This window comes from Mangifera indica, chromosome 16 (assembly GCF_011075055.1).
Source record: "Mangifera indica cultivar Alphonso chromosome 16, CATAS_Mindica_2.1, whole genome shotgun sequence".
Lineage (NCBI taxonomy): Eukaryota > Viridiplantae > Streptophyta > Magnoliopsida > Sapindales > Anacardiaceae > Mangifera > Mangifera indica.
The window spans coordinates 11,733,372-11,744,909 of NC_058152.1; the positions used below are offsets into that span (position 1 = coordinate 11,733,372).

General features: G+C 32.3%; 1 protein-coding gene across 1 annotated transcript; it reads left to right on the forward strand.

Annotated features, from left to right (window-relative positions):
* The first annotated feature begins 213 nt into the window (after positions 1 to 213).
* On the forward strand, positions 214 to 8,404 carry LOC123198804 (disease resistance protein RPP2B-like). The gene is made up of 8 exons (XM_044613585.1): positions 214 to 797; positions 1,190 to 2,273; positions 2,513 to 2,884; positions 3,008 to 4,039; positions 6,386 to 7,044; positions 7,651 to 7,726; positions 7,855 to 7,993; positions 8,130 to 8,404. The coding sequence occupies exons 1-6, from the start codon at positions 316 to 318 to the stop codon at positions 7,694 to 7,696; spliced, it is 3,675 nt and encodes a 1,224-aa protein (XP_044469520.1). The 5' UTR covers positions 214 to 315; the 3' UTR covers positions 7,697 to 7,726; positions 7,855 to 7,993; positions 8,130 to 8,404.
* Positions 8,405 to 11,538: the final 3,134 nt, after the last annotated feature.

Consider the following 11,538-nt stretch of genomic DNA (forward strand, 5'->3'; position numbering starts at 1 on the left):
TTCTTTAAAACTTGGGTGGGACATATCATTTGGCCGAAAAACGATTAAAAAAGAAAAGGCAAGGCCACTTGCTCGAAAATAAAATGAAAGTAGAATCAAAAGACAGCTTAATGTTCACGGATGACAAAGACTAAAGACACGGCATATTTTCCGGGAAAACAGATAAAGCAAAAAAGAAAAATGCAGGGCATCTTCCCAGAAAAGAGATGAGAGTGGAAATGTACAGTGAGAAATACTTAGATATTGTGGAATATAGTTCAATTACTCAATTAGCTTTCTTTGTTTATCCGAGGTGCCTCTCTTCTCTTGCAGTTAATGGCCTCTTCTTCTTCTTCCATCACTCCTAAAATAGAGTATGAGGTTTTCCTTAGTTTCTGCGGTGTGGACACCCGGAAAAAGATTACCAGTCATCTATATGAAGCCTTTTGTCAGAAAAAAATTAAAACTTTCATTGATGATAATCTTATCAGAGGAGAGGAAATTTCCCCATCTCTCTTGAAGGCAATTGAAAATTCAAAGATCTCGGTTATCATTTTCTCTAAAGGCTACCCTGCCTCTAGATGGTGTCTCAAAGAACTTGAAGTGATAATTAAATGTAAGAACAAGTATGATCAGATCGTAATACCGGTCTTCTATGAAGTAGATCCATCTGATGTCAGGAATCAAAGAGGAGATTTTGGGATTGCATTTGGTGAGCTGGAAAAGCGTTTTATGGATGATTTGGAGATGTTGCAGAGATGGAGGACTGCTTTGAGGGACGCAGCCAACCTATCTGGTTTTGATTCAAAGAACTACAGGTAACATTAAATTTATTTATCTGCTTGAAAAGCGTAATATATGATATTTCTATTTCTATCCTTAATTTATAATTGAAATCATATATTTGTAACCATAATCTGTTTATAAATTTCTCTTTTGGATTATACTGAGTAATTCATTTTTCCATGAATTGAATTTGACCATTGATAAGTTTTGTAAGTGTTTAGGATATGGATGGTGATGATCTATTATATTTGAATCCAAAATTTTGTGCCACTGAGTATTTAATTTTTTATGTCATGACACATTTTAAAAATTTTATTCAATGAATAGTCACAAGAAACAGAATAGCATTGAAGTTATTCTATATTTCCTTATATCGTTATTTATCATCTCATTTAGTGTCCTTTTTATCTTTTTTACTTTTTAGGAATGAAGCATCACTTGTAAATAATATTGTTGATGAAATTTTGAGAAGATTGGACTACGACTCCTCAATAATTCACTCCAATAACCTAGTTGAATTAGATTCATCAATTGAGGAGATTGAAAATTTATTATGTACAAAGGGTGTTTGCAAAATAGGAATTTGGGGCATTGGGGGCATAGGTAAGACTACTCTTGCTACTACTATATTCAACAAAATCTTTGGGCAATTTGAAGCTTCTTATTTCATTGAAAATATTAGAGAAGAATTAGAGAAAAGTAGGGGATTAAATGACATGCACCAAAAACTCAGTCATGCACTTTTAGGGGATATACATCCCAATATTGGATTCATCTTCCCAAGAGAAAGACTTAGCCGTAAGAAAGTTCTGATTGTGTTTGATGATGTAACTGCAAATTTAAAACAAATGGATTTTTTAATGGAAGTTTTTGACTACTTGAATTCAGAAAGTCGGATAATCATAACGACAAGGGATAAGCAAGTGCTAGCAAATTGTGGAGTGCATCATATACATGAGATGAAAGGATTAGCTTTTGATAAAGCTTTTCAACTTTTTACCCAATATGCCTTTAGAGAAAGCAACCCAGCAGAAGATTACATTGGGCTATCAACAAGTGTAGTAGCATGTGTTGAAGGTCTTCCACTAGCTCTTAAAGTTTTAGGTTCCTTTCTATTTAAGCGAACAAAGAGAGAATGGGAAAGTGCGCTGAAAAACTTGAAAAGTATTAATACTTACGGGGATATTCAGAAGGTGCTAAAAGTAAGTTATGAAGGTTTACATGATAGAGAAAAGGACATATTTTTGGATATTGCATGTTTCTTTAAAGGTTATAAAAGAGATCTTATAGAAGCAATCTTAAATGCTCGTGACTTGGACTCTCACATTTATATAAATGTTCTCATTGAAAGGTCTCTAATAATTACTTCATTTGACACTATAACAATGCATGATTTACTTGAAGAAATGGGTAGAGCAATTGTTCAACAAGAATCAATTGATGATCCTGGCAAACGTAGTCGGTTGTGGGATTATGAGGATATTTTTTCAGTATTGAAGTATAATACGGTAAGAGCCAAAACACTAATTTTCTATTTCTAGTTTATACATGAGAAATAATAATATATAAATTTAATTGTTCTTGGATAATAATGGCACATTTCTTACATTTCTTATATTTGCACTTTTTGAAAAGGAAAATTGAAAAGATAATATACATGATATTTCGGAGTAAATTACTCAAGAATTGATGTAATTAATCAAATTCAAACTGACTTTTAATCAATATATATTCTCTTGATTATCAGGGAACTAGAGCAATTCGAAGTATACGCTTGGATATGTCAAAAGTAGCAGAGTTGCATTTAAATCACAAAGCTTTCAACAACATGCAAAACCTACGATTCTTGGAATTTTATGGGTCCGAACCTGAAAACAAGGTGTTTGAATCTGATTCCTCTGCATTGTGCCATAACATAAGATTACTGAAAAAACATAGGTCCAAGGATGAAAAGAAGGTGCATGGTTTTGAGGTCCTTAAATTTAATTTCTCTGAGCTAAGGTACTTTTGCTGGGATAAATATCCTACCAAATCATTGCCACCCAATTTTAATCCAAAGAACCTTGTCGCACTTTACATGCGCTATAGCAAAGTTAAAAAACTTTGGACTGGTAATCAGGTATATGTTAGCTTTTATATTGCTACATTCCCCCCCCCCCCCCCCCCCCCCCCCCCTAAATTGTAAATACGTTTACGTTAAATATGTTGCTTTAATACATTTATTTTTATTTTTTTGTTGCAGAAACTTGTTAATTTGAAACATATTGATCTCAGTCACTCTAAGCGTCTATGCAGAATGCCAGATTTTTCACTTATCCCAAATCTTGAGAGCTTGATTCTGGAAGATTGTATAAATTTGCTTGAAAGTTTCTCATCTATTCATAATCTCCATAAACTTATTATCCTGAATCTACAAGGCTGCAAAGGCTTTGATAATCTTCCAATCAATGTTTATTGGAAATCTCTTCAAGAAGTTAATCTCTCCAATTGCTCAAATCTCAAGACAGTTCCATATCTCCCTTGTACAGTTGAAAAGTTATATCTGAATGGAACTTCAATAAAAGAATTGCTATCAATAGAGCATCTATATAGACTAGTAAAATTGAGTCTTAGAAAATGCTCAAGACTTGAGAGGTTACCTGAGAGTATTCATGAGTTGAAATCTCTTAAATGTCTTTATCTCTCGGGTTGTACCAAACTCAACAGATTGCCAAATGACCTGGGAACTTTAACGACCTTGGAGGAACTTGAACTAGAGGAAATTGCTTTAGCAAATATACCAACATTTGTAACAAGTTTGATCAACCTTAAGACATTGTCTTTTGCAAAATGTAAGATGCAAAACCGATCAAGTATCCCACTCATCCATTTATCAGTCTTCCAAAAGATGACAAAGCTAAACCTGATTGATTGTTGCATCGAAGTTTTACCTAACAATATTGGTGAATTACTCTCATTAGAATATTTATATCTTGATCAAAACAAGTTTGAGAGCTTGCCTGTGAGCATCAAAGACCTTTCTAAGTTGCAAGAGCTTTATATAAGAAATTGTCAGAGGCTTAAATCTTTGTCAAAGCTTCCAAGCAACTTACTACGTATGGAAGCAAAGAATTGCATATCTCTTGAATCAATATCAGGTTTACCAGCCATATTCCTAAGTATGCGGGATTCAATGGAAGGAATCGACTTCATCAATTGTTTCAAACTAAAATTTGATGTGACAGATGCTCTCTTAAATATTGAGAGAAATGCAGATGTGTGGTATCGCCTTATAGTAAGTCTATCTCTCTCACTTTCTTAGTTTTCTTATGATGTCGATTCTTATAAAATTTGAATCTTCAAAATTTATAATTCAAAAGACTAAATAATTAAATGAGTATACATATATTTCATATTAAAAGTAAAAGACGTGTGGATTAAAATTTTTTATTTTTATAAAATTAACAAATAGACCTACCCTTGTAGTGTCTTGAATAAAGTGGTTCGGTTTTCTTCTTCCTGTTTGTGCTATAAGGAAAGTATGAGTTTTAAACAAAACTCACCGTTTTGATTTAATTACAATCAGATTCACCACTTTGCAACTCTGACACTTAAGTACCATTACAAACAAATCAACCACTTTGCACTTCTCACACTTTTATTCTCAACATCTCCCCTTGAACATAACTCTCTCTTTTCTCAACATCTCCCCTTAAACATAGCTTCATTAGTTAACCTACTTTTATTCTCAACATCTCTCCTTAAACATAACTCTCTTTATTTTTTCTTTGGCAAAAAGACTTTTTTTCTCTTAACTGACTAGCCAAAAAGACTAGCATACTTACTTTTTCTCTGGCAATCAAACAATTCTTCACATGGTTGTGGTGATTCCATTGATCCTATCCTCCTCCCAAGACTCTTTTGGTCACTCTCTCTTTCTCTTTTCGTGGCTACTATTTGACTGTAAAAAATATGAGTGCAAAATAATGCACATCAGGCCTTATGCTTTTTTTTATTTTGCCTGTCAAACATGACACACAGTCATATGTTCTCTACACATGCACGAGTGTGGCGTTACTCAATAAAGACAATTTTCAAATTGTTATGAAACTCATCCTTATCTAGAAATTCAAATTTGTTGATTACGTGGGTGTGTGCTTTTTTTACCATCATTTTCATGTGTTTAATGTGAAATGACATTTTTGCCCTTCAAAGCATGGACAAACATTACCCTTATAGTGAACGACCATCCCTATTAGAGAACTTAATTCATAACAAGATAGAGAAAATGATGAAAGTGTCTTTGGGCTTACCTATGGGTGTTGTACTCTAGGTGAAGAGGTGTCACCTTATCCAAGTTTTTTGGAGCTATTTCATCTACCTCAAAGAAATATTCAGCTTGCAAAAGCAAATTGTCAATGTCCACTATTTTGAACTTAGAAATTCAAGCTTCATGGATCAACCTTAGAATGCCTTTTAGCTTAGTCTTGTCACTACCCTTTCCTCTATAAGATCAATTTACTTTTGGTTGGTGAAAATTTCAAACTAATGCTTGCTAAGGAGAGAATGAAGAAGATAATGAATAGTTAATTTCATTCTATTTTGAAAATTTGTTACACAACATCTTTTAACAATTTGTTTCCAAATTACAACTATTGCAAGTGACGCCATTTAGGGTCCATGTCAATTCAAATTCATAACAAAAACTGCATACAAAACTCACCTACCTCATCAATCATTAAATGCATGAACACTAGATGATTTGAGAGAAACCCAAATCTAATGAATGAAGAATGAAGATTTGGTGAAAGAGATAACAAAAAATCAAGAACAAGAAAGGGATATGAAAACCTAATCAAACCTTCTACATTTTACATAACTTTTTCCCCTTTGTTATGAAATGATTAGTTTTGGTTTAAAGTCATCGTTTTACATTAATAACAAAAACTCATCCTTTGTTTTAATGAGAAGGCAAGTTCATCAATTTATGAAAACTTTTATAACACCATAATATTTATCACAATTACAAACAAATCCGCCACTTTGCAGTTCTCACACTTTTATTCTCAATGTACTCTAAAATACAACTCCCTTTATTCTCAGTGTACTCTAAAATACAACTCCCTTTATTCTCAATGTCTCCCTTTAAACATAACTTCCTTAGTTGACTCACTTTTATTCTCAATATATCTTAACTTTAAATTATATTATACAGAATTACATTTAATATATGGTTTTTTAATTATATAATATTCTTATACGTAAAATTTTACTATTGTTAATTAAATAATTAATATATTTAATTTTTTTATTTGATCTAATGAAATGTTAGGTAGTCTTGATCAGGAACTTTAATTTGTGATAAATTCTAATGCATATAAAATGATAAAACATTACTAGATATTAAAATTATCTAATTAATAATAAAGAATAATCTAAGACAAAGTTGATAATTCAGTAATCAAAATATTTTCTATATGGAATTTTTACTCGGACTGCTGATTTATGAATATAAGAGTTTCATGCGACGTAATATTAAATATCTAGTATTATTCAAATGGGGTTAAATATGTGTGTATATATGTGTGTGTGTGTGTGTCTCAAAGCAATATAGAAACTTAAAGAAGTGATGGACATGCAGGACAACAAAACACGAGGGACAACTTCTCTTGCAAAAGCCTGCATATGTTACCCTGGAAGTGAAATTCCAAAGTGGTTTGCCTTACAAAGTAATACATCTTTCATAGAGTTTCCAGCTGGTTGGCTGAATGATAACTTAATTGGTTTTGCTTTGTGTGTTGTTGTATCATTACAAGACTATCAACAACTTAGAATTATCCGAGTTGGATTTAGTCTGGCTGTTAATGAAGAGATTATTTCCTCTGGCCGATTATTCATATCAAAAGGATTGAAGGGTGAGGTTATTGAATCAGATCATGTATTTGTAGGTTATGATTATAGTATAATGTCCTTGCAATTGCTTACACTTAATTTGAATAGCGAGGGTAGCATTGTGTTCTTTGTTGAACATGTAACTAAGAATGGCAATGTTATATCCTTCGTTAATAAATGCGGAGTGACTTTATTGTATGCCAAAGATGATGATTTGAGAAGAGATCTAAGAGTGGACAGAGACAAGAGATTGAATACTATAAATTGCTCTATTAATGATTGTTTGAAGTGCTGTCTAAATTGTTGCGAGGAGCATGACCAATGGGGGAGTTTACAAGGATCGTACGAAATTTTAAATAGATGGTCTCCTCATTCAGAAATATACAAGCAATGGATGATACATGAACTGTAAGTTGAATTAAAAAAAATGTCCAAAACATTAGAAAAAATAAAAAACATTATGTATATATATATGTGTGTGTGTGTATTGTAAATTTTATGTCCTCAACACATACTAGTAAGTAGTAAGCATCTTCCTCATAGTTGTGCCCTAATAAAAAGTGGTTGCTTTGTCATTTCTTCTGTATGGTTAGTGGACTCAAATATTGAATTTAACCTGTCAAATCTTCTTTCAACTCTTTTCATTGACTTCTGTTCTTCCTTTAACTAATAATAATAAACATTTTGTAAGGCATCCTTTAATTGTTTCCTCTAGTTATTTCCCTTTCATTTGAAATATATGATTTATATGTTTAGCATGAAAAATGTCTTATATGTTTAAATTGGTTTATCAGGATTTTGTTAGAAACTCCATGTGTCAATAAAATTCACATAATCAAGATTTTTATTTTTATTTTTTTATTTTAGAGAGAATGGTTATACAGTGATCTCAACCCATAATCCATGGAAAATGGTCTTGTGTGGTTCAATTTGTCATATGTAGAAATTACATAAGGCTATGTTGTTATTGGTGTTATTGTTATTATTAAAGGAAATATTCATTTTATTTTACAGAATATGTTCTGAGCTTAAGAAATATATTGTGTACAAAGAAGCTTGAAGGTTGAAATGTTCATACAGAAAAGGTGATGTAAGTACAAAATCCCTAAGCTCATAATATTAGGTCAAAACATGTTGATAAGATTCCCTTTATGTCCTCATAACTCTTTTTAATATGGTAAAGGGATAGCTGATGGTTGTGCAAATTTAATACAACAGGCATTGCTTTCAAAGGAAATTTTCTTCATTTCTAGGGCAGCTTGTTTTCCTAAGCTTGTTCTCCAATCTCGGAACCTTTTTTCTATGGTATTCTTTATAGATGTTGTGGCTCCCTACATAACAGTTTAATGGTTTCAAGGTAAAGCTTACTTTATGTTGCCTTATGAACTACTCTGCTAACTTTCTGCAATTTACATTCGTGCTTTATGCTCTGTAGTTCTCTATTCCAAAATGTTGATGTGTCTTCTTTTCAATGCTACTCAATGTGCTTTCAGGTTGGCTTCATCTCAAGCAAGCTAATGATAGGCTGGCAACTAGGCGTGCAGATACAAATTCCCTTGACTTTAATTTTGATGTTCTTTGGATTTTATTGCTTGGAATTGGGTCATTTTACGCACTACTAATTAATTATGTGTTAATATGGTTATTGCCATGTGTTGCTGCTATTTGATTTTGTAGGCTATGAAATGATATTGGTTGTTGTTTAATTCTGCTGTAAACTTGCTATTATTCTTTGTTGAGAATAATACATTCACTGAAAATTAAGTTTGGTGTGGATGTATAAGTGCAAGAGAAATTCTGACCCCTTAAGTTAGGTTTTGGGGTGGGAAAGACCCAAAACCATATTAGGTTTCGGGGATAAAACCACATAAATATCATGTCTCATTGCGTGGTTTTTGATGTGCTGGAGTGAACTAGCAGTAGTTGGAAGCTGAGTTGGAATTTTAACATTGATGTGGCATAACGACAGCATTTTCCTGGTAACTATGATGTAATGCTTTTGTAATTAACTTGTGCTTTTGTAAAGTTGATAATTTTAGGTGTGTTAGGTAAAGGTTTGACACAAGTTAATATGTGTTAGTTTAAGTCAATGGCTATGCTTAAATCCATTTGAACAGTAACTGATTTTCTAACTTTTTGTAAGCTAAGTCATGTAATATTTATTCAGAAAAAGTAATGAAAAGAAGTAAGAACTTTTGCAACAAAAACATTTTTAGCAGCAACATTAGCGTTTTCTCTTTTTTTCATTAAAAACTCATTGCACAAACTAAAACCAATAATCTGGTATCAAAGCTCTTTATTCTTATCAAAGGGCTTGTATAGCAGAGAAGAATGGTTGAAGAAAAACCAAAGTGCTATGAAAAAAACATCGAGTTCAGAGACAAGAAACTGATGGCATCAAGCAACTTCACTGGTGGTGCAGCTCCAGTTTTTTCTATAGAAAATTACCCTATATGGTCAGTTAAAATGAACGCCTACTTGAGAGCTTTTGACCTTTAGGATGCTATTAAGATAAGGAAGGAACCAGTTTCTTTCCCAGATAACCTAACAGTAAACCAAATCAAATACCATTAAAAGAAAGTTGCCAAAAGGTATATAAAACACTTTCTTACATACATTCAGTTGTCATTGATGCGATTTTTGCAAGACTAATGACTTGTGAGACAACAAAAGAAGCTTGGGATAAGCTAAGATTGAAGTTTCATGGTAGTGACACGTCAAAGCAAATGCAAATATTTAACTTGAAGAGGGAGTTTACATTGTTGAAAATGAAAGAGAGTGAAGCTGTGAAAGAGTATATTAACAGACTTATGAAAGTTGTCAATCAATTAGCATTGCTTGGTGAAGAGATACCTGAAAGCAAGATAGTTGAGCAAGTTCTTGTGATCTTACTTGGGAAATTTAAGGCCAAAATTTCCTCTCTTGAAGACTTTAAGGGCATGACAAAAATGACCATTTAAGAGCTCTCAAACTTATTGAGCAAAGGAAAGCTTTCAAGAGCAGCAACAAAAGGAGCCCTAAAAGCAAATCAAAAAGGAAGGCATCAAGTTGTATCAAGCTCTAATAAACAGCATTTCACAAAGAAAGAAAAGAAATAAGTTTATGACAATAAGCAAAAAGGGAAAAGAGGAAGATTTCCACCATGTCCTCATTACAAAAAACTAACCATGTAGAAAGACACTACTAGTTCAGACCTAGAATACAATGTAGAGTCTGCAAAGAATTTGGCCATATTGAAAAAGTTTGCAAAAATAAGGGAAAGTTTACTTAACAACAAGCTTAAGTGGTGGAAGGGCAATAATGAGAGGAACAACAGCTAGAGGAGTAATTGTTCACTATAAGTTGTTATGAAGCTTAAGCATATTCACAAACTTAGTTGCTAAACAGTGGCTGCATAAACCATATGATAGCTAATGAGAGTCTTTTCCTCGATTCGAAGAAAAGCCATGTCTCTGCAGTAAAAATAGGAAATTGAAAGTTTTTTCAAGTGAAGAGCATAAGCACTATTACAATAAACACTCCATCAAGTATTGAAACCATTCATGATTTTTTTTTTAACCTAATATTGCACAAAATTTGTTGAGTATAGGACAAATGCTAGAGAAGAATTACTGTCTACAATTTTAAAATAAAATGTGTGTAATGTATGATCCAAATAGAGTGGAAGTGATGATTCTAGAGATGAAACAGAGAAGCTTTCCACTTGACTTGAATAAAACAAACACACAAGCTCTCACTAACTCAATTGATGAAACCATGTTATGGCACAAAAGGTTGGGGCATTATCATAATGCTAGACTTAGTCACATACATAAAAGAGATAATGATGCATGAAATTGATGTAGTATGTGAGGCCTGCCAACTTGGCAAACAAACAAGGCTACCATTTCCAAAGAATGAAGCCTAGAGAGCTAAAGAAAAGTTAGTAATGTTTGTTTATAGATGTCATATCACTCTAAAAGAATAAACCATAATGCAGTGAAATAGTAAACAAAATTTTAACAATAATGATATTCACCGTAAACATAACCAAGATCAAAATATTGGGCTACAATATGTATTCAAAGGTAAAGAAGGTGTGTGGAATTTAATTACTCATGTTTGGTGGCTCTTTCTCTTTGAAGTGAATTTGAGAAGTCTTTTGCTATTTAACCAAGGGTAAGACAACACCAAGTTATCCACACGGAGCAGTAGGAGTAGTTAGAAAGAAAGAAGAGACTCTTCTTTTTCTAGAATGCATTGGCTAAGTGAGTATTTTGATTGAGTATCGATATGTATTAATAAATCACCAAAGACTTAGTCCATGTTGCATAACAACAAAATTCTATACACAAATAATGAACACAACATATGCACAAACGCAAACATGCAACCATACGACTGAATGTTTTTAAATTAAAAATAAAATAATATTTAATTACATAATAATATATCATTATTTATGTAAAAGTTCATATTCATTATTTATACATATAGTGTTATTCATTGTATAAAGATGTGTCTATATAAACAAGATAAAACAACCATTTCAAATGATAGAACAGTCATTCCATCAATAATACACATGCGCCAGTGGTACATCAATTGTATATTCGAGAGACACAATAGTTGTTCACATTTACGAGCATTTTCTTTTTCACCTTCATCTGTTTTCTGGAAAATGCCCTGTCTTTCACCTTTTCCACTTGGACTTTTTGACCCATGAGCATTAGACTGCCTTTTGATTTCTACTTTGCTTTTTTTTTTTTTGGGCAAACAAGTTGGCTGTCTTTTTATATTTTATTGATTTCGGCCAAATGACTACAGCCGAATTTTCACCTATTATATTAAAATTACACAATTGATATTAACACTTTATATAAATGTTAAATTATTAATATGTATTCATCATTTAAAAAAATT

Bases quoted from the DNA above. Each gene is read 5' to 3' on its own strand.
- LOC123198804 (XM_044613585.1), top strand. From the start codon at position 316: ATGGCCTCTTCTTCTTCTTCCATCACTCCTAAAATAGAGTATGAGGTT. The intron at 4,040-6,385 runs GTAAGTCTATCT...ATGGACATGCAG, and splicing joins ATGTGTGGTATCGCCTTATA to GACAACAAAACACGAGGGAC. The intron at 7,045-7,650 runs GTAAGTTGAATT...TTTATTTTACAG, and splicing joins CAATGGATGATACATGAACT to AATATGTTCTGAGCTTAAGA.